Below are 24737 nucleotides of genomic sequence, written 5' to 3'. Positions count from 1 at the left end.
ATTCTTTCTAACTCTTTCATTACCAACTAATTAATATTCATGAATAATTAATTCATTAATCTAATTTATGCAAAAATATTTTAAAGAAATCTTGTTTGGCTGCAAAGAAGGAAAGAAGACTCTGGTCAGGTAAAGATTTTATTGTACCCCTCATAAACCTAAAGGCAGGTATCAGGTTTATTGCACCCTGCAATAAACATAAACTCAGGTAAAGAAGGGACGATCTTCCTTACCCTCGAGTGGCAGGATCATAAAACAAGCTGGTTGACAGGGGACAGGCCAATTGAAAAGGGATCTTTAAGCCGCAAAGAACCTCCTTCAAGCAATGGTAATCAAATTATCATTCGTTCTTCGTTCTTGCCTAGTCCCTCCTCTTTCCTTTTATTATTGGTTTCTACAAGTTTTGGGTTGGAATAAAAAGTTGTAAATCCATTCTCCAAGTCTGGTTTTTCATTTGCTAGAGTCTTTCTATACAAGTTAACAAGCTCCACCTCCTGCCTCAAAGCTCAAACAAGTTAGAACAGAAAGAACTACCTCTTACCAGGCTATATTCTCCTATCTCCTAAGAACCAAAAACAACTTATAATTCATGCAAATTTAAACATAAATTAATACAAATTAACATACTTGATTAGATTTTCATCCTCTATTCAATCAATATGGTCTCTAGACATAATATAAATATTTTATCTACCTATCAATAAAAATATCAATAACCAATACTACAACACAACAAGGACACTTTGTTCTTTCAACTACCAGTTAAGAGGCCTCCCTACAATGATTTAAATATTTTACCTTTCCATCCTATTATCAAAAATTTAGTCTATCAAAACATTCAACCCTTGCGTACGTGCATCCAGTCACGTAGGCATTCCAACGACATTCTTGTCCTGAATAAAAAAATTAACATACAGCTGCGCTCCCTAAACAATTCCTTCTGTGTACATGCATCCAGTCACGTAGTCATTCCAACTACTTCTCTGTCACAAAGGATAAAGGAAGCCGGCATGTCATTGACCCTAATTTATTACATATACACATCTGCGGCATCCATTGTTCCCACCTGCGTACGTGAACCCTCAAGGATAAACGACATTCCTCTTAACAAAAGGCCTATTGCCAACACTCACCCTAATTTGCATAACAAAGGACGCACATTACGAAAATTATCTACTCCGTGAACAAAGGAATTCCTAGCATTCTTTCATGCACCTGGGTCTCCTTCCTCCCTCCCTTTCCAGGTAGTTTCTTCAAGTTCATTCACCTGTTCTTCATCGCTTGAGGGAAGGACAAAAAAGGGAAGGAACAAGTTTCTTTAGAGGCTTAGGAAGTTAACTTTGTATTCTCAACCATTTGTGTGTTTCCATCAAGGGTTACCAACTTAGATCTCAAAGTATATTATCAAAAATATTTTACAATAATTTTTTGTTGTATGGCAACACTGAAAATCACTATAAATATGGCAAAAATATGATAAAAATCACCAAAAACAGTATAATATTATCATAAAATCACCATAAATTGTATAAGATCACCATAATTTGTACCATAAAATAGGATAAAATTAGTAAAATTTTAATAAAATAGTGCAAAAACAGATAATTTTATTTTAGGGGTTGGCAACACATTTAGGACATATATGCAGTCTCAACTACTTTCGTATTGTATCGTGTCTCGCTTCAAAGAGTCCTGTCTTGTCTCGTTGCAACACTAAGAGAGTCTTACGCATTATCTTTCCAAGAAAATGAGCTAGAAGCTTGAAAAGCACATTCAGTCAATTGTTATCATAGAATATACTATGGGCATAGCCGCTGATGTGTAGAAGGTGACACAGGCGGAATTTGTTTTTGGCGAGTTGGAGCCGTGGGGCTCTATTAATTTGATTGGAAACATTGGTTCAAAAATATTTTACATTTAGCATACATACATATACACATATCATACGTACACACACACACACATACGTACATGTGTGTTACATATACTTTAATTAATGTGTGGACCTAAGGACAAGGTCCGGTTCGCCCACCCAAAAACCGCCTCTGGGAGGTGGATTGGAAGCGCACCCCTGAAACATAGAATTATGCTAATCGTAATCTTCTGAGATAGACTACCCCCCGAGGAATAAGTAAATAAATAAAAATAGTTTATTAATGTTTATCTTCCGTATACGATTAATTGAAAAATTTTAGTGTCTCAACAATGAGAGCCATATACAGGTGATCCTGCGTTCCTGGCGGAACTTCCCTAGTTGCGGACAAAATTTCATACTATAAACTCTTTTCGGCTCTCTCCCCCACGGTAGTTTTTTTTATCTATTATCTACTCCCTTGGAGTAACTGTTGCTCTGTATTTTCACGGGCTTGCAACCGTCAGAATGAATATCTTGACTGCCTTCCCAGCTACCCATTCAGCATGCAATAGATACATGCAATAACAATCAAATCCCACACAAACTACTCTAACCATCAAATATTTTAACATGGAAAGTTCTTTTACGCAACGTATTTCGTTTGTTTAAAATGGAATAGACCTAAATACATCTTTTTTTTAATGTTCTTCTGGAGATTCGATAGCGAGACCGCTCACATCAAAAAATGAGAGAATTAGTACTCTGACAATCTGGTAGAAATACAACATGCCATATGTACATTACTGTGATTACATTGCTATTTATTCAGTGATTATTTTGCTTAGAGTTTTCTTACTCTCCAGGGTACTCTTCAAGGATATACAATTACTCTTCACTTATGTCGCGAAAAAATATTCAGCTTGCAAATTTATTTCGAGAACTTCTCATTCCCTAATACATGTTTATACTCTCAATTTGTGCGTACAACCGACAAACTTACACAGAATCTCAACAGAGTTCAAATGTGAGGTGTCTGCTGTGAAACACAGGTCAGTTATATGGGAGGGGCTTTTAGAGTGCAGCTCTAGGAACACTGTGGGCTTTTAGAGTGTAATTCTAGGAACGCTGTAGGGGGCCATCCCGCTCCACCTGAGACAAAAAAAAGAAAAAAAGAAAGAAAGAAAGAAAAAAGAAAAGAAAGAATGAAATCTGGCGGCACACAACTAATTCACACTGGTTACAAAGCAGGCACAACAAAGTTCTGAATGAAATATGTTTATTTTTTTTGCACTATTCCATTTTCCGAACAATAACATTTACCGATGACTTGTTAGCCCCTCCACCACAGCCACCATGAAAACAAATTCAATCGGAATTTGGCCAGCTCGTTTGATCACGAATAATTATCGTTTGATCCCAACACATACTGACGTATTACACACAATTTGGCTAGGGCTTGTTAGCCCTTGATAATCGACATGTACCATTCAATAGACATTTCAATCGTAAATAGGTAAGCAAAGTTTCGTTAGTTTCTGGTAGAAAGTATGACAGATAAAGTTGATTGTTTATTTAACAATGGTGGCCTCTAACAATGAAACTAACAACAACAACTGAAATCGACAAGTACCATTTCATAGATAACTCAGTGGCAATCCGATGAGTGTGCCAAGTTTGGTCAGTTTCTGGTACAAAATATAGCAAAGTTGATTCTTTGTTTAACGATGGTGGCCTTCAACAATGAAACTAACAACAATATGTGGAATCAACACGTACTATTTCCTAGATATTTCAATCTTAAATGGGTGTGCAAAGTTTGGTTAGTTTGTGGTAGAAAGTATGTAAGATAAAGTTGATTGTTTATTTAACAAAGAAGAAATCCAATGATTGTTTATTTAACAATGATGATCTTCAACAATGAAACAAAAACAATATGTGAAATCGACACATACCATTTCATAGATATTTCAATCTTAAATGGGTATGCAAAATTTGGCCAGTTTCTGCTAAAAAGTATGGCTGATAAAGATGATTATTATCGTTTATTTAATAATGATTGTTTATTTAATAATGGTTTCCTCTAACAAGAAAACTAACAACAATATGTGAAATCGACACGTACCATTCCATAGACATCTTAATCGCAAATGAGTGTGCCAAGTTTGGTTAGTTTGTGGTAGAAAGTATGGCAGGTAAAGTTGTTTGTTTATTTAACAATTTAGAAATCCATTGATTGTGTATTCAACAATGGTGGTCTTCAGCAACGAAACTAACAGCAATACATGAAATCGACACGTAGCATTCCCTAGATATTTAAAACTTAAATTTGTGTGCAAAATTTGGTCAGTTTCTGGTAGAACGTATGGCAAAGTTGATTGTTTATTTAACAATGGTAGCCTATAACAATGAAACTAACAACAATTTGTGAAATCGGCAGGTACCATTCCCTAGATATCTCAGTTGTAATCCGATGGGTATGCCAAGTTTGATCAGTTGGTGGTAGAAAGTGTGGCAGATAAAGTTGATTGTATATTTAACAATGGTGGCCTTCAACAATGAAACTAACAACACTATGTGGAATCCACACGTACCATTCCCTAGATATCTCAATCTTAAATGGGTGTGCAAAGTTTCTTCACTTTCTGGTAGAAAGTACGGCAGATAAAGTTGATTGTTTACTTAACAATGGTGGCCTCTAACAATGAAACTAACAACAATGTGTGAAATCAGCACGAACCATTCCATTGATATCTCAATCGTAAATGAGTGTGCCAAGTTTGGTTAATTTGTGGCAGAAAATATGACAGATAAAGTTGACTGTATATTTAATAATGGAGAAATCCAACGATTGTGTATTTAACAATGGTGGTCTTCAACAATGAAACTAACAACAATATGTGGAATCCACACGTACCATTCCCTAGATATTTCAATCTTAAATGGGTTATTATTATTTTTTAGTTTAGCGTCCCGTTCAGCAGCGAGGCTATATGAGACGTGGACTTACTGATTAACATGGAATCCGAACCACATGAGCTCCCGCCGGGAATTGAACAATCTTAAATGGGTGTGCCAAGTTTGGCCAGTTTGTGGTAGAAAGTATGGCAGATAAAATTGATTGTATATTTAATAATGGAGAAATCCAACGATTGTGTATTTAACAATGGTGGCCTCTAACAATGAAACTAACAACAATGTGTGAAATCAGCACGAACCATTCCATTGATATCTCAATCGTAAATGAGTGTGCCAAGTTTGGTTAATTTGTGGCAGAAAATATGACAGATAAAGTTGACTGTATATTTAATAATGGAGAAATCCAACGATTGTGTATTTAACAATGGTGGCCTCTAACAATGAAAGTAACAACAATAAGTGAAATCAACACGTTCCATTCCATAGATATCTCAATCGTAAATGAGTGTGCCAAGTTTGGTTAGTTTGTGGTAGAAAATATGACAGATAAAGTTGACTGTATATTTAATAATGGAGACATCCAACCATTGTTTATATAACAATGTGGCCTTCAATAATGAAACTAACAACAATATGTGAAATCGACACATAGCATTCCCTAAATATTTCCAACTTTAAATGGGTGTGCAAAGTTTGGTCAGTTTGTGGTAGAACGTATGGCCGTTAAAGTTGATTGTTTATTTAAACAATGGTGGCCTCTAACAATGAAACTATCAACAATATGTGAAATCGACCCATATCGTTCCATAGATATCTAATCTTAAATGAGTCCGCAAATTTTGGTTAGGTTGTTGTAGAAAGTGTGGCAGAAAAACCTGATTGTTTCTTTAACAATGGTGGCCTTCAACAATGAAACTAACAACAATATGTGAAATCGACACATACCATTCCCTAGATATTTCAATCTTAAATGGGTGTGTAAAGTTTGGTCAGTTTATGTTAAAAGTGTGGCACATAAAGTTGATTTTTTTATTTAACAATGATGCCTCTAACAATGAAACTAACAAAAATAAGTGAAATCGACACGTACCGTTCCATAGATATCTCAATCGTAAATGAGTGCGCCAAATTTGATTAGTTTGTGGTAGAAAGAGTGTAAGATAAAGTTGATTGTTTTTGTAACAATTTAGAAATCCAAAGATTGTTTATTTAACAATGGTGGCCTTCAACAATGAAAGAACAACAATATGTGAAATCGACACATACCATTCCATAGATATCTCAATCGTAAATGAGTGTGGAAAGTTTGCTTAGTTTGTGGTAGAAAGAGTATAAGATAAAGTTGATTGTTTATGTAACAATTTAGAAATCCAACGATTGTTTATTTAACAATGATGGCCTTCAACAATGAAATAACAACAATATGTGAAATCGACACATACCATTCCATAGATATCTCAATCGTTCATGAGTGTGAAAAGTTTGCTTAGTTTGTGGTAGAAAGTATGACAGATAAAGTTAATCGTTTATTTAACAATAGAGAAATCCAACGAATGTTTATTTAACAATGGTGATCTTCAACAATGAAACTAACAACATATGAGAAAAACGACACATATCTTTCCCTAGATATTTTAATCTTAAATGTGTGTGCAAGGTTTGGCCAATTTCTGGTAGGAAGTATGGCAGATAAAGTTGATTGTTCATTTTAACAATGGCGACCTCTAACAATGAAAGTAACAACAATAGGTGAAATCCGACACGTACCATTCCATTGATATCTCAATCGTAAATGAGTGTGCCAAGCTTGGTTAGTTTGTGATAGAAAGTATGGCAGATAAAGTTGATTGTTTATCTAACAATGGAGAAATCCAACGATTGTTTATTTAACAATGGTGGCCTCGAACAATGAAACTAACAACAATATGTGAAATCGACTGGTACCATTCAGTAGATATCTCTGTGCTAATCCGATGGGTGTGCCAAGTTTGGTCAGTTTGTGGTAGAAAGTGTGGCAGATAAAGTTGATTGTTTATTTAACAATGGTGGCCTCTAACAATGAAACTAACAACAATATGTGGAATCCACACATACCATTCCCTAGATATTTCAATCTTAAATGGGTGTGCAAAGTTTGGTCAGTTTCTGGTAGAAAGTACGGCAGATAACGTTGATTGTTTACTTAACAATGGTGGCCTCTAACAATGAAACTAATAACAATATGTGAAATCGACACGTACCATTCCCTAGATTTTGTAACGTCCATTAACCAGATTATATCCGTTTTTGCTTAATTTTTGAACTGTTTATTTTATATTTGATTGTTTTAATTTTATTAGTTGTATATGTTAACATTGGTGACGGTGGCGCCATCTATCGTTTTAGACACAAATTGTTTGGACGTTCTGATATTCTTCGTGCTCCGTTCTCGAGATACTGACTACAGCCATCATGTGCTGTATACGAGATAGTGCTACAGGCAACTAATAGTTTCAGTTGATTGATCTCGTTGTTTGATCAAGACTTTTCAGAAAACTTTATACAACTTCATCAGTATTGTAACACTTGTATCATGTGTGCTAAAGTTTAAATTTATCGAAAAGAAACTACTGTCAAGATTCACGACAGTTTAGCTGAATAACACACGATTCAGTGTCATCTTCCTTTTATTATAAAGGTGATTAAATCAGTTAGACGCTTTTAAACCAAATTACCAGGCTGGCTCGCGGTAGTTATGGAAACACGCGTCTCGACTACCATATCAAAATAGAAGATGTGCACCGTGGTAAAGAATATGGAAAATGCAAATATTCCCAAAATACTAGCTTCATACTGCAAGAAGGACTAGTTATAGCAGTAAGAAAGCTATATTTCAGTGAAGGACGTCGTTGTGGCAATCTGCCAGATCAAGAAGATACGTCTCCTTTAACGGGAAGAGACGAGACTAACGAGTGACACATATCTTGTTAATGGGAAGAGACAAGACCAACGAGATAACACAGGAGATGGAGTCAACACAGGAACACCAAGGAGCCAGGAAGAACAACCAATGGTGATATCATCAGCACGTGCACGAACATTTCAAAATTTAAAGGCCTATATAAAAATAATTTCGTACTAATATTTCAAAATTTCAACCTAAATTAATATTTTTTTCTCCCTCTTTCGTGTACGAAAAAATGTGTGTATAATATTTAACGTGCGCTTGTGAGCCAATTAAAGCTGTCGATCCAAATGAAACTCGTGTGCGTTCTTTCTACTCCAGGAGATCTTGTCAGGTATGTAAGCAATTTTAGTAACATATTTCTCTTTCAGCTGTCTTGGAGTTGTCTTGAACCAGCAAGACATGGTAAACAATAACATTTATGTTGTGTGTGTGAGCGATAGTATTGATTTCAAAGACCTCAAGTAAAACCACAGGAAGACCCTGTAATTTAGAGTCTCAGCCAAATTTAACTTTCTAGTAAATTAATTTTGTTCGTTTAATCTATTTATAATTTGTTTTTACATTTTGCTCTATCCAATTTAGTCTTGCTCTACCGACTTTGCATAAGTAATACATTAATTTACATAATATTCAAATCAGTTCATTTGCATATATTATTTATTTACATTTTGATCTCATGCTCTACCACTCTTACACACTCACATCTACACATGGGTCACAGTGGGTCACATGCTGTTGACCTACGACCCACTGACCCATTTAAAAAACTTGACCCACTGATCCACTCCATCTCTGATTACCACCTGTCTTGATTTTACTAAAGCAGTACCGATTTCGGAGAAAATGTAAGTCGCAACTTTATATTATTACGACTTTCATGTTTATTGATGAAGTTGTTGTTATTGTTATTATTATTATTATTATTATTATTATTATTATTATTATTATTATTATTATTATTATTATTATTATTAATATAGCTAACAAAGTATGACCATGACTCTGTTACATGACCCTAGAGGTTGTAACCTTGTTCGTTATGAGGAGAATTAACAAACTTGGAGCTGATACGTGCGATGACTCAGTGTAACTTCTGTTGTAGAAAGGGAGACACACAACCCATACAGGCAGAATGGAATAAGGTGATTGTGAGGAGAATTCCTGTACAGAAACAGACAGTAATGACCCGTGATCCAAGCGATGTCCAGACTACACAGGGACAATGTTGGTCTACAAGTTTATCGACGATCAACGGGACATTTTCTTATATCATGTCTGAAGGCACAAAGGAAGCGTAAATGTGAATACCTGCTTCAGCGATTCAGGAACAATGAGCACAAATAAACTCTTTATCACTGAGGAATTGTTCCTTATCAAGGATGAAGAGAGTTTCAATCACTAAAATGATAAGGTGTGTGGATAATGTGAATCCAGAGAAGGGTCAGAAAATATAAAGTGGCCATCATTCCGCGTCATTGTGTGGTGAAGAGTGAGCTACTGGTATCACACGTCTTCATTATTGTGAGAAAGGCATGAAATCTTGTTCCCGGATGTTGCAAAACACCGTGCTGGAGTCTGTAGTGAAGAATTTGACCCCCATCTTGTTCAGAATGCACCAATGGAATTCTGCTCCTACTCACAAGGCGAAATCAACCTAGGAGTGACTGGAGCACAATTGCCAGACCATACCTAATAATTACTAGCCTTCTAGAAGTCCTGACTTTAACCTTAGGTTTACATACTGTGTGCAGTGTTTGAAGGTATTGCCTGCAAGAAGAGTCACCCTCTATTAACAGTTTGAAACGCACTATACTGGCTACAACAGCGAAATTTTCTGTGTGAAGGTCGATGCTCCATGGTACAATAGACGTGCGGTTTCCAGGCTCCGGGACTATGTGCATGCTAATGGGAGACATTTTGCAATCTGGTTGGCCCAAACTGTTGTCTGATCATTCATGCTTCACATCCTTCATATATTTTAAGTTATCTTTTACCGTATTGCTGGTTTTCTCTTTTTTCCTTTCTAACAATATTATGGCCAGCCTTCTGAGAAAGTTTAAGTCAGATCTGGCATTTTATTAAAAAAAATTTAATAATAATATATATACATACCCTTGATAATATTATTCTCATTGTTAGTTTCAGACAAATTATGCTCTGAAAACAGAAAAAAATCAAGTAATTTTTATTAGAATGGTTCATCTTCCAAAATGGTTTATAAAAATTTAAAAAGGACTTCAAGTTATATATATACAGTGGCGGATCCATGATATGATCAAGACAGGGGCTAATCCATAATTTTCCGCTTTATCCAGTTTAAAGCATGATTGAATCCCATTTTATCCAGTCTATACCTGAGCGTCAAGGGGGGCTATAGCCCCTATACCCCCTTGGATCCGCCACTGTATATATTTAACAACTTTACAAAAAACAGAATGATAGACTTACAAGGGAAGTGGGTGAAGTGGTACGCATGAATCTGCATGTCTTATATATCTTTGGAAAGGACACACCGAATACATCTCACAATATATATCTTGCTTGAATGGGGCCTATAAGGGGTGTGGCAACCATTTGAAGATCCAAACAAGGCACGCTCCGAAACACCAGAGAATGTGGACAAAATAAGAAGCTACGATGTAATTGTTCTGAGATGTGGTACGAGAGGCTTAAAATATAGCTGAATACGAATCTGACATCAAATGTTTACAAATCAAAATGACGGATCCAACATGGCGGATAGAGCTCCTCCGTGGCTAAGAAGTTAGCGTACGCGCCTTTGGCGTGGGAGACCTTGGTTCGATTCCCGGCGGGAGCTCATGTAGTTCGGATTCCACGTTAATCAGCAGATCCATGTCTCATATAGCCTCGCTGCTGAACGGAACGCTAAACCCAAAATCAACTCAACTCCAACATGGCGGATACAAAGAAAACAAGCTATGAATCTGAAATTAAGTATATAGAGATATTCGACGTCACTATGTATGGATCGGATACCAAAAGTTTAAAATTCAAAATTTCGGACAATTCGTATTCAGCTACTTTCTAAACCTATATATACCACGTCTCAAAACAATTACATCATAGCTTAATATTTTGTCCACGTTTTCTGGTGTTTTGGAACGTGCCTTCTTCGGATCTTCCAATGGTCACCACGTCTCCTACAGGCCTCATTCAAGCGAGATATTTCACATGTGAGTTATACTAGTTGAGACCGTTCCAGCAATACATATAACACATGCAAATCCCCGAGTATCACATCATCTACTTTCCTTGCTAGTTCTGATGTCTTGGATATGTAAGATTTTAAAATCATAAACTTGCCACCTTCGTTAACGACTTTTGCACATACAAGATTCATTTAATAAATAACCGGAAAAGTATAAAAAATACAAAACTTTGACAAAATTTGTGGTTCTTTGTTATTTTCTGTTGGCGTCTTAAAACTATTGTCAAATGGGTCAGTCACGCCTGCCTCGCGAATGGAATGCTGAGAATCAATGAAACAAGATGGTGGCAACTGACAATGATGTTGTAGCAGCAACAAATTATTTCCTACATTCTTTATTTAGTCAAATTGGCATTTCATTAAATGATAAATTAATTACTTTTTCGTCAGGATTTTATCCTTATCGTACATACCTTGAAACACTATTCAATTATTCCAGTGATTCTTCTGATACACATTTAAAATTAGGTATGTGTTATAAAAATACTGCTAAACAAGTTGATACAATAAGTGCTAACAATGTAGGTTTTCAACAACGTGCTAATTATATTAAAAATAGGAAATCGTTTGAAATGTATGGTCGCTTGTATACAGATATTGCTGGATTGCCACGAGCAATTGTAAATAAAGAAGGTCTTCGTATAAAATTACATCGTAGTAAAGATGCTTTTTGTTTAATCTCTCCTGCAAATACCTCTTATAAAGTAACACTTGAAGATGTTACTCTACATATACGACGTATCGATGTCGCACCTCATTTAGCAATGGAAATTAATAGTAACATGATTCGTGAAACAACAAAATATCCCTTTACAGAAGTTCAAACAAGATCATATACTATTTCTGCAAACGTTAATTCGTACAATCTTGATAATATTTTCCTGGGTAACGTACCTAAAGGTGTCGTAATCTGATTTGTATCTAATTCGGCATTTAATGGAAAATGTGAACTAAGTCCATTTCATTTTCAACACTTTAACGTTAACAAACTGCAAGCACAGTCCGGATCAAAATCTTTTCCTCCCATTCCCCCCACCCCGATTTTAAAAACGATTTGTACCTTCTAAGTTATCATTTTCCGTTTTCCGGTACTGGATTATATTATAAAAATGCACACACTACTACTCCTGAAGGATATCCACACGGCTATACTCTTTATTCATTTATCCTATCACCTACAGCAACTTTAGATGAGTGTACGTGGGGCTTTGTGCGTGATGCACCTGTAAATGTTAAAGTTTCCTTTTCTGAAAATTTAACTGAACCTATAACATTGTTGTATATGCACAGTTTGATTCTCAAATTCAAATTGATAAAGATAGAAATATATATAAAGATAATACTTTTTAAAAACATTTTAATAAATGAAGTATAACCGGTCACTTCTATGCGTATAGATCTCATGTGCCCTACTGGTACAAAGTGCACTAGACATTTTATATTGTAATATATTGCTTGATTATTATTATTATTGTTCAAAGAGTTGCAGGGTATCATACTATGAAGTGTGTCAAAAGTATTTTCCTGGCGTTAGCAGCAATCATCATTATTGGAAAAGTTATTAAAAAATCTATGAATAATATTTTGAACACGTTATTTCAATTCATGAAAATATTTCATACCCCACTAGGTCTTCCAACATATACGCGCCTGTATGAAGTGATGTGAAGTGTTTAAAAAGCATGATAATGTACACCGACGATATAATAAAAGTGTTACTTCGTGGTAAACTTACTGGTGCCTATGTGCATGGTATTTATCTCGTTGATAGAATACCTAAAAGTGTGCAACCACCAACTGGACTTAATATAAACCTGGACAGTTGAAATTCGGGCGGTACACATTGGGTGTTTGTATTCCTTGATGAAAATCAAAGAGGTTATTATTTTGATAGCCTGGCATTACAAATTCCAAAACAAATAAAAACTTTTTAAAATAAAAACTGCAAAATATATTTAACAAATAGTTCCGCATACCAGAATGATAATTCAATCTTGTGTGGACATTTTGTTTCATACTTTCTTCATCATATTGTACGCAAGAAAAGTTTTGAAAAATGTTTAAATTCATTCAGAGAAAATAATCTTAAAACAAAATGATAAAATTATATTTAATTATGTAACGAATATATTAAAAAGAAACAACAAGTAGACTAGGTTAATAATTTTTTATTTACAATTTTAAATCTTGTGATTATATTTACAAGAACAAAAAATATCATATCATATCCTTTTACAACTTTGCAAATGCATTAGTTAATGTTATAGTACGTTGAAACTTCCACCAAAAACATAATTGTTGTGCATTACGATATGCACATCCTGATTTTTTCTCAAATTTAATATTTTGTTCATGAAAAGTACAATAATCATTAAATACATTCGCATTCAATGTGCTTAATGGTGGACAATGTTTACTTTCCAAATCAATAACATTAGCTAGTGCAAAACTATTTTAATTCAAAGTGTTTTTTTGCACCTTTGCAATAAAAGTTTGCATCTTGTTTACAAAGTTGATATATAAGGTTACGTATGTGTGATACAGTATAACCGCGTTTATCATTCCAAGTTAGTCCGTGTAAGTTTAATATTATTAATCATTCAATTTGTTTTTGACAACCTAACGGAAGTAAATTGTATTCTATTGGTGATTTTATTAAACAATACAAATTTACTGTATCATCACATACAGTTAAACAAAATTCACGAATAATAAATTCATGATTTGAAATCTTAAAACCTTGTATGTCAATAATGTATTCATTAACACATGGTGAAATTTCCCGTTTACGTTCCAAGAAAAACTGAATAATATGTCCAACAAATTCCGTGTTGTTTAAAGATTCACGTGCTTTTCGTATAAAGTTTATACTTGATATTTCACTATGTTGTTCTTCAAACACTTCAAGCAAATCAATAAGAGTTATTACGTTCGATAAATGTTCTACAGCAAAAGTTTCAATATCATGAAGAAATAAGCAATGATGTTCATTATTCAACATGCAATGTTCACAAGAAATATGGTTTAAACGTAAGTATACACTTATAGTTTTGAGAACACAAACTTCACTAATATGTTCTTCACTACATAATACACAGGAATTACTATCGGAAAATATTTGGCACAGTACATTTTCTTAACACACTTCACTGTACGAATTCGAACTGTCTTTTTCAAGTAAAATACGCAAAAGATCTTCTCTTGCATTCACATCAATTGTTAGTTCCCCATGTGTAATATTAAAATAGTCTCTTGTTAATGGTCCAATAGTATGTGTTTGTCCATAAATGTCAAACAATTCGTCCTGTACACGAGGACTCACCAGCACAGACCAAACACGTAAGCCTAGAATATCCTCATCACAGTAAAACATTCATGAGCCTATTGAAATATATCATCCCAATAGCATGCATAACATATCAAATAATCATTTGGATTCCATTTGACAATGCAGTTTCTAATACAGTTCAAATCCACGTAGTTAACACAACATTCACACTTCCAGCCTAATTCCGCTGAAACGGTTGAAAGTAACGTACCCACATTTGATACCAGGGCTTCGTCTGATTCCACCTCAGAATCCAAGTTATCCTCCGGAAACTCGCACACTTCGTCATCGGGTAAATCATGTGTCTCTTCACTATCAGATGATAAACATGGGTAAACTTCTACATTATCATTTTCATATCTTTCTAATTCCATTTCGTTCAATAGTGAAACCGAAGAATCTGAATACTATTCTATCTTTACTTTCTTTGCACAAGAAGTATCATTCCAACGTCTGACTTACGCTTCTCAACAACGTCTTCGACAAACTGACGGTTCTCCATCGGTAGCAAAACATGTAAATTTTAAAAATCAATATTTAAATAAAAATTTCAAACGTCACGAGCTCGCCTCCGCACACGCGGGTGTTTTGCGTTCGCGCGCCCCACGTACCCCGCGTTTTTGCCACCGGCCGCCGGGATGTGTGTTCTAACAAGGCTTTTTTCTATTATTATAATAATAACCTCTATGTATGTGGAGTCCATAGCTGATATTTTTTCATAAATATCCCACTTACAAAGCACTGTATACACAATTTCTCTTACCGCCACACCATCAACATCTGGTACTATTCTTTTTTTGTTTACTATTCAAGTATCGCAAGTCAACAACAACCTTTTTCCCACACTCACCTCTTTTCTTTTGTATACGATTATTCTTCAAACCATACAGCTGCAAAGCATTGTGTATATACGATTTCTCTTTTACCCTGTACTATTATTTCTTTTAGTTACATTCTATAGCCGTTCTCACCCCTACCATCACCATTTTCTACTGTCCTCTTTTGTTTACATGCTCTCATCCGCCCATCCCCTACCTGTCATCATATAACAAAAATACAATAGAATGGAATCCTCATAAAGTTAACATTGGTATAGATAAAGCTCTATACCTACTCATTAACATTGATGAACAAGTTAGACCATGTTTGAGCACTTAGTCTATTTCTAATATCAGTCATCTATAAATTCATAAGGGGAAATCCCCGTTCGCAATCTGTCGTGGAAATTGATAACACTCCTACCCGACGTAGAAATTTCTGTAACTCCTCATCAACAATCTGCTTGTTAAACTTAAGTCTGATAACGATTTTTCTCGGTCAGTTTTAAAATACGCAGCAAGAAGTATCACCTCTCTATCACCATACAACATCTTTTCCATATCGACCAACTCAGTTGGCAATATCGACTCATGGAGAACAGAAACTTCATCTATCACACCTTCGATAGGGAATCTTGTGCATAAATTATCAATTAAACCTTGATACTGATTGTTTCTTATTTGTTTATAAATTTAATTTTTGTAATTACACATGAAGGTTTGATGTCAGTACCAAGTCCTCCTCCCCTAGAAAGCAAAACGGAACGAGTTTCCAGGGAAGTGTTCCGAGGTGAATGGGAATTTCCCTCCTTCCCCTTCAATTACCACACTGCTGTTTGTCATGTACCAAATTACGATGAACTTCAATTAAAATATCAAGGTATAATTATTTACTTGTTGCATTATCGATACTTCTCAGTGGTAAAAAGGATGAAATGTAAAAGTCCCAAATCAAGGTAAGTAGACAACGTAAAAGAAAAAAAAACGTGTAAAATTTTCCATATAATTATGCGTACAATCCAAACTTAAAATTTCCGTGTAGTTAAGCTTACAGTACAAATTTTGTCTATTTTTCTCGACTTTATGGGTTGATTGCCCTGTGTTGTAAGCGCTCCATATAATAAACATAACCTTCAGCAATTATTATAGTAGAAAGCAATGGATATATGAAGCGAAGCACTGTATTTTTTGTTTCTGAATTCTTTCTTAACTAATATCGATTGTTTTCGATCATATTTACAAACCATCTCAATACCAATTTTCCATATATACAAATCCCCCCTCCATAAACGAGAATTCTAAAAAATGATGGACACATTCTGTTTATTTTCAATAAAGAGTTTATACACTGAATTTCAGCTCCGTAAGTTTAATAGAAGTCACTACCTCCTTAGGATACTGTAGTATTATAATGAGAGCAATATAACATCCCAGTTTGGATTAAGGCCTAATTATACAACAAAATTCATATCATTTGACTTTGCAATTTGACCGTGATGATCAGACACGCATAATTACATTCAATTTTTATATAATAGGCCTAATTTATATATTACAGTGATTCAAAAATGTATTTTTTCCAGTAGTTAGCTCCTCTAAGAACTCACAGGCCTCGAAAGCTAAGTAGTAGTATAAGTCCTGTTGCTATTATTACAATTAAAAATATCAATATCCAAAAGTGCCTGAAGTTCTTTTTTTCATTTAGATATACTCACCTCAGGTAAGTAGACAGAAACAAATGGAAAAGGAAGAAAAATGATTTACCAGTCTTCAGAAAATACAGTCTGCAATGTAGAGAGCAGAGTGCGTCAGTACTGAGTCGGTGGGTCGCAGTGGGTCATGGTGGGTGGTGGGTCGCAGTGGGTCATGGTGGGTGGTGGGTGGCAATGGGCTACGGTGAGTGGTGGGTCGCAGTGGGTGATGGTGGGTGGTGGGTCACAGTGTATCACGGTGGGTGGTGGGTAGCAGTGGGACACATGCTGTTGACCAACGACCCACTGACCCACTCAGAAAACTTGACCCAATTGACCCACCAACCCACTAACCCACTGAACCACTCATCTCTGGTTACCATCTGTCTTGATTTTGCTAGAGCAGTCCCGATTTCGGAGAAAATGTCTGTCGGAACTTTATATTATTACGACCTTCATTTTTATTGATGAAGTTGTTGTTATTATTATTATTATTATTATTATTATTATTATTATTATTATTATTATTATTATTATTATTATTATTATTATTATTGTGGTGGTGGTGGTGGTGGATACATTAATAATTGGCAGGTCAGATAGTATAAGTGTATAAGGACATTGACTTAAGAATCTCTTGCCTTGCTTAAAACCAGACTTTCGTGTAAAGAATTCTGTATACGTACATTGCTCTATAGACTTCGCAACCAGGAAATATGTAAAACACTTGGTAAAAATTCAGAGTCAGGTATAAAGAAGTCTTGCTACAAGGAAGACAATTTAGTCACCTACGAGGTAATTGTAACGATAGGAATTTAAAGTATTGCAAGAAATACGGAAGGGAGTTTTCGACCTGCATGTAGAGCTCGAGGAGAGCAGTCTCGACACTCCGTACTCCCGTTTCGGAAAGATCCCGCGATTCGACATCTAAGTCTCTATATTTTTAGTGATTGTAATCTCGACACTTCCATACCAAGACTGAAGTACTTCAACAGCAACCAGGTTAGTAGTTTCTCTTGAGATGTCTAAATTAAGCAATTATTAACAAAACCGAACGATCTTTAGCTTCAACTAAAGTCAATTAAATTAACTTAAGTTTAAACTGTAAATCCAATACTTTATGAATGAAATAGGAAGATAGATAGTAGCCACACTGCCCATGCAAAGCCCTAAGTCGTTTATTAATCTAATTGTCATGAGAGTCAAAAATAAATTATTTAACGATATATGTTAAGTGTATTTATTTAGCTGGTTGTCTGGTTCGCTATCATCGAACCCAGATTGACCGAATTACGGTAATATTAGCATCAAATGATTAACCTCGATTATAAATCATTAACACCGAACCAGACACCACATGGTGGCCAGTGAGGTTCTTTTCTTTGAAAGTGGCAGAATGTGTTTAATTACAGTATAGTGGGTAATAACCCTGCTTGGTAAGTGAGAGAACGGGGCTCGATTCCCTGTCAGAGACACATAATGGCCAGTATAAGTTTTAAAGGAATTTTGTAGTACGAAAAAAAAAGTAATTACACAAATTAAAAGTGGATAATCATACAATTAAGTTTGGCCCAGACACCACATTATTATTATTATTATTATTATTATTATTATTATTATTATTATTATTATTATTATTATTATTATTATTATTATTATTATTATTATTATTATTATTATTATTATTATTATTATTATTATTATAGCTAACATAGTATGATCATAATTCTGTTGCATTATCCTAGAGGTTGTAACCTTGTTCGTTATGAGGAGAATGAGAAAATTTGGAGGTGGTACGTACGATGACTCAGTGTAACTTCTGTTGTAGAAAGGGAGACATACAACCCATACAGGCAGAATGGAATAAGGTGATTGTGAGGAGAATTCCTGTACAGAAACAGACAGTAATGACCTGTGATCCAAGCAATGTCCAGACTACACAGGGACAATGTTGGTCTACAAGTTTATCGACGATCAACGGGACATTTTCTTATATCATGTCTGAAGGCACAAAGGAAGCGTAAATGTGAATACCTGCTTCAGCGATTCAGGAACAATGAGCACAAATAAACTCTTTATCACTGAGGAATTGTTCCTTATCAAGGATGAAGAGAGTTTCAATCACTAAAATGATAAGGTGTGTGGATAATGTGAATCCAGAGAAGGGTCAGAAAATATAAAGTGGCCATCATTCCGCGTCATTGTGTGGTGAAGAGTGAGCTACTGGTATCACACGTCTTCATTATTGTGAGAAAGGCATGAAATCTTGTTCCCGGATGTTGCAAAACACCGTGCTGGAGTCTGTAGTGAAGAATTTGACCCCCATCTTGTTCAGAATGCACCAATGGAATTCTGCTCCTACTCACAAGGCGAAATCAACCTAGGAGTGACTGGAGCACAATTGCCAGACTTCATACCTAATAACGACTAGCCTTCTAGAAGTCCTGACTTTAACCTTTGGTTTACATACTGTGTGCAGTGTTTGAAGGTATTACCTGCAAGAAGATTCGCCCACAATTAACAGTTTGAAACGCACTATACTGGCTACAACAGCGAAATTTTCTGTGTGAAGGTCGGTGCTCCATGGTACAATAGACGTGCGGTTTCCAGGCTCCGGGACTATGTGCATGCTAATGGGAGACATTTTGCAATCTGGTTGGCCCAAACTGTTGTCTGATCATTCATGCTTCACATCCTTCATACATTTTAAGTTATCCTTTACCGTATTGCTGGTTTTCTCTTTTTTTCCTTTCTACCAGTATTATGGCCAGCCTTCTGAGAAAGTTTAAGTCAGATCTGGTATTTTATAAAAAGATTTTTAATAATGATATATATACATACCCTTGATAATATTATTCTCATTGTTAGTTTCAGACAAGTTATGCTCTGAAAACAGAAAAAAATCAAGTAATTCTTATTAGAATGGTTCATATTCCAAAATGGTTTATAAAAATTCAAAGAAAAAACACTTCAAGTTAGCGGATCCAGGATATGATCAAGGGAGGGGCCGCTTTATCCAGCGGGGATCATAATTTGCCGTTTTATCCAGTTTAAAGCATGATTGAATCCCATTTTAACCAGTGTATACCTGAGCGTCAAGGGGGGCTATAGCCCCTATACCCCCTTGGATCCGCCACTGTATATATTTAACAACTTTACAAAAGCAGAATGATAGACTTACAAGGGAAGTGGGTAAAGTGGTACGCATGAATCTGCATGTCTTATATATCTTTGGAAAGGACACACCGAAATACATCTCACAATATATATCTTGCTTGAATGGGGCCTATAAGGGGTGTGGCAACCATTTGAAGATCCAAACAAGGCACGCTCCGAAACACCAGAGAATGTGGACAAAATAAGAAGCTACGATGTAATTGTTCTGAGATGTGGTACGAGAGGCTTAAAAGATAGCTGAATACGAATCTGACATCAAATGTTTACAAATCAAAATGACGGATCCAACATGGCGGATAGAGCTCCTCCGTGGCTAAGAAGTTAGCGTACGCGCCTTTGGCGTGGGAGACCTTGGTTCGATTCCCGGCGGGAGCTCATGTAGTTCGGATTCCACGTTAATCAGCAGATCCATGTCTCATATAGCCTCGCTGCTGAACGGAACGCTAAACCCAAAATCAACTCAACTCCAACATGGCGGATACAAAGAAAACAAGCTATGAATCTGAAATTAAGTATATAGAGATATTCGACGTCACTATGTATGGATCGGATACCAAAAGTGTAAAATTCAAAATGGCGGACAATTCGTATTCAGCTACTTTCTAAACCTATATATACCACATCTCAAAACAATTACGTCATAGCTTGATATTTTGTTCACGTTTTCTGGTGTTTTGGAACGCGCCTTGTTCGGATTTTCCAATGGTCACCATGCCTCCTACAGGCCTCATTCAAGAGAGATATTTCACATGTGAGGTATACTATTTGAGACCGTTTCGGCGATATACACATAACACATGCAGATTCCCGAGTATCACTTCATCTACTTTCCTTGCTAGTTCTGATGTCTTGGATATGTAAGATTTTAAAATCATAAACTTGCCACCTTCGTTAACGATTTTTCTTCAGTTACAAATTATGAAATGACTAAATAGCTTACAGTGACAAAACTAAGTAGTTAGTAAACCATTTCTCAGTACAACATTGAAATATCAGATACTTTCATTGAGATTCAGGAAAACTTGATTCGTTCTTATATCTACAGTGTTTTGGGAAGAATCTACATCTACTACAGGGTCATTTTTCAAAGAAGCACGATAGACTATTCAGTATAAGAAAAGGAAAATGTGCTGGAAAGCACACGAAATACCATATCACCTACTTGCGTTCTTGTCTCTTAATAATCGGAAATTAGATTGTATAAAAATACAAAACTTTGACAAAGTTTGTGCTTCTTTGTTGTTTTCTGGTGGCGTCCTAAAACTATTGTCAAATGGGTCTGTCACGCCTGCCTCGTGAACGGAATGCTGAGAATCAATGAAACAAGATGGCGGCACCCTTGCAGGTTTGTACCAACGTGGAACAATGGACTGTCATTAGATTTCTGTTAGTTGAAGGGTTGAAACCAATCGGTACGTCATGAACAATATGCTGGGCTGATCTCAGAATAATATTTATCTTTGCTGCAATATCACTCACCGTAATTAGCCTGTTTTCCTGTATTAACACATCAACTCTCGCAATGTTGGTCTTCGTGACTGCACAGACAGAACGTCCTGGGCGTAGCGAATCTTTAACACCTGTTACACCCCGTTTGAACTTATCTGCGTACTCGTACACTTGTGTTTGACTCAAATAACTTTCACCATATTACACTGTCATCCGACTACGAATTTCGATTGGTTTCAACGTTTCAGCTAACAGAAATCTAATGACGCTCCACTGCTCCACGTTTGAACAAACCTGCAAGAGTGCCGCCATCTTGTTTCACTGATTCCCAGCATCCTGTTCATGAGTACAGTATATGTCCCATCCTTGGACAATTTTTTTGTTTCGTTAAAACCTAATAATATTGTAGAATTTAATTCCTGTATTTTATAGAATATACTGGTAAGTAGTATGTGATGTTCTTTGTCTTGTTCTAACGCTAACGTACATAATCCTACGAGGGACACACGTAATTCTAACAGTGGCATATATAGTTGTAACAGTGACATAGATAGTTCTAGCAATGACAACATAGTCTTAACAGTGACACACGCATAGTCCTAACAATAATACAGAGATTTTTAATAGTCACAGCATAGTTCTAAAGTGCCACACGTAGTCCTAACAGTGACATACGTAGCTCTAATAGTGACACATAGTTCTAATAATGACAACATAGTCAAAATAGTGACACACAGGTACGTACGCAGTTGGTGGGTCCTGGGGGTCCGGATCCCCCCGAAATTTCGACTTTTGTGTAAATTTAGCCTAATTTTAGAGGTAATTTTAGCACCTTCATATTGAGTTTGAACTCCCTGAAGTAAATTCCTGTTTACGCTACTGGTGACACAAATAGTTATAATAGTTATAACGTTGTTCTAAAGTGACACACAGTTCTAATAGGGACATCATAGTTCTAATAGTGACACATGTAGTTCTAAGTGACATACATATTTTTAACAGTGACATACAAAGTTTTAACAATATGAACATAGTCTTAACACAGACATTCATAGTTCTAACATCGATAACATAGTCCTATAATACGGGCAACATAGTCCTAAAGTGCCAAATAGTCCAAACAGTGACATACGTATTTTTGATAGTGACATGTAGTTCTAATACTAACAACATAATTCTAAAGTAACACACATAGTTTTATCAATGACCCACATAGTCCTAACAGTGACATACATAGCTGTAGCAGTGACACATAGTTCTAACAGCGATAACATAGTACTAACAGTGGCATACATCTCTCTGACAATGACAACATATTCCTAACAGTGACACACAAGATTAAAAGTAACACACACAGCCCTCACAGTGGCATACGTAGCTCTAATAGTGACACACATAATTCTAATGGTGACAAAATAGTCATACTAGTGAGCACATAGTTCTTACAGTGACAATGTAATCCTGAAGTGCCACACATATTTATAACAGTAGCATACATAGTTTAAATAAGGATAACATAGTTCTAACAGTGATACATAAAGTTCTAATAGTGACACAAATAGTTTTAAACGTGACATATATAGTTCTAACAATGACAAAATAACGTTAACAGTGACATACATCGCTCTAACAATAACAACATATTCCTAACAGTGAGACACATAGTTCTAATAGTGACAACTAGTCATAATAGTGACGCACATAGTTCTAACAGTGACAACATAGTCCTAAAGTAACACATAGTCCTAACAGTAGCATACATAATTTTAACAGGTACAAGATAGTCCTAACAGTGACACACATATAATTCTAATAGTGACACAAATAGTTTTAACAGTGACATACATAGTTCTAACAAGGACAAAATGCTCTTAACAGTAACATACATAGTTCTAACGTCGATAACATAGTCCTAAAATGACATATGTAGCTCTAACTGTAATACACATAGTTCTGACAGTAACATAAAGATTTTTAATAGGGACAACATAGTCCTAAAGTGACACATGTCGTCCTAACTGTGACATACGTAGCTCTAATAGTGACACACATAGTTCTAACAGTGACAACATTGTCCTAACAGTGACATACGTGGCTCAGACAAAAGAGTTCTAAAGTAACACACATAGTTTAAACAAAGATACAGATAGTCCTGACAGTAGCATACGTAGCTCTAACAGTGACACGCATAGTTCTAATAGTGACAACATTGCCCTAACAGTGACATACGTGGCTCAGACAAAATAGTTCTAAAGTAACGCATATAGTTTAAACAATGGCACAGATTGTCCTAACGGTGACACGTATAGTTCTAATAATGACACACATAGCTTTAACAGTGACATGACAACAAAGTCTCAATAGTGACACACATAGTTCTAACATCAACAACCTAGTCCTAAAATGACATACGCAGCTCTAACAATGACACACATAATCCTAACAGTAACACAAAAATTTTTAATAGCGACAACATAGTCCTAAAGTGACACAGATAGTCCTAACAGTGGCATACGTAGCTCTAACAGCGACACACATAGTTCTAATAGTGACAACATAGCCTAATGTTGACGCACATGGTTCTATTAGTGACAGCATAATCCTAAAATGATACATAGTTTTAATAGTGACAAACATAGTCCTAACAGTGACACACATAGTTTTAACAGTGATATACATAGTTCTATCAATGACAACATGGTCTTAAGAGTAACATACATAGTTCTAACATCGATAACATAGCCCTAAAATGACATACATAGTTCTAACAGTGACACAGGTAGTTCTAACAGTAACACACATAGTTCTAGTAGTGACAACATAGCCTAATGTTGACGCACATGGTTCTATTAGTGACAACATAATCCATAGTTTTAATAGTGACAAACATAGTCCTAACAGTGACACACACAGTTTTAACAGTGATATACATAGTTCTATCAATGACAACATAGTCTTAAGAGTAACATACATAGTTCTAACATCGATAACATAGCCCTAAAATGACATACATAGTTCTAACAGTGACACAGGTAGTTCTAACAGTAACACACAAGGCAGTTCTAGTAGTGTCAACGTAGTTTTAAATTGACGAACATAGTCCTAACAGTGAGACACCCGAAGTAATAACAGTGAGACCTATAATTCTAACAGTGACACGCATAGTACTTGTAAAAATTCATACTCACTGTCTGCCGTAGTATATATGACGCTGGCTTCCAGAATAATACAGAGAGATAATAGAGCAATAAGACATTGGATGATTGAAATTGACAGTTTCTCCATCTATTTAGGGGAAAAAAAATAATTTTTAGTATATGGTATACC

The 24737-nt window shown here is 35.6% G+C and overlaps 1 protein-coding gene across 1 annotated transcript in view; it reads right to left on the bottom strand.

Annotated features, from left to right (window-relative positions):
• The window catches only part of LOC145685611 (uncharacterized), a 171188-nt gene that overhangs the window by 117106 nt on the left and 29345 nt on the right, over positions 1 to 24737 (bottom strand). The window contains exons 2-4 of the mRNA XM_081758000.1: positions 24599 to 24695; positions 19626 to 19670; positions 9831 to 9875 (exon numbers count right to left, since the gene is read on the bottom strand). Of these exons, the coding sequence (XP_081614126.1) occupies positions 9831 to 9875; positions 19626 to 19670; positions 24599 to 24695 (187 nt within the window). The remainder of the gene's footprint in view (positions 1 to 9830; positions 9876 to 19625; positions 19671 to 24598; positions 24696 to 24737) is intronic.

This window comes from Thermobia domestica, chromosome 5 (genome assembly GCF_964235325.1).
Source record: "Thermobia domestica chromosome 5, izTheDome1.hap1.1, whole genome shotgun sequence".
Lineage (NCBI taxonomy): Eukaryota > Metazoa > Arthropoda > Insecta > Zygentoma > Lepismatidae > Thermobia > Thermobia domestica.
Note: the sequence above shows the minus strand (reverse complement) of the source record. Positions and strands in the feature narration are given on the sequence as shown.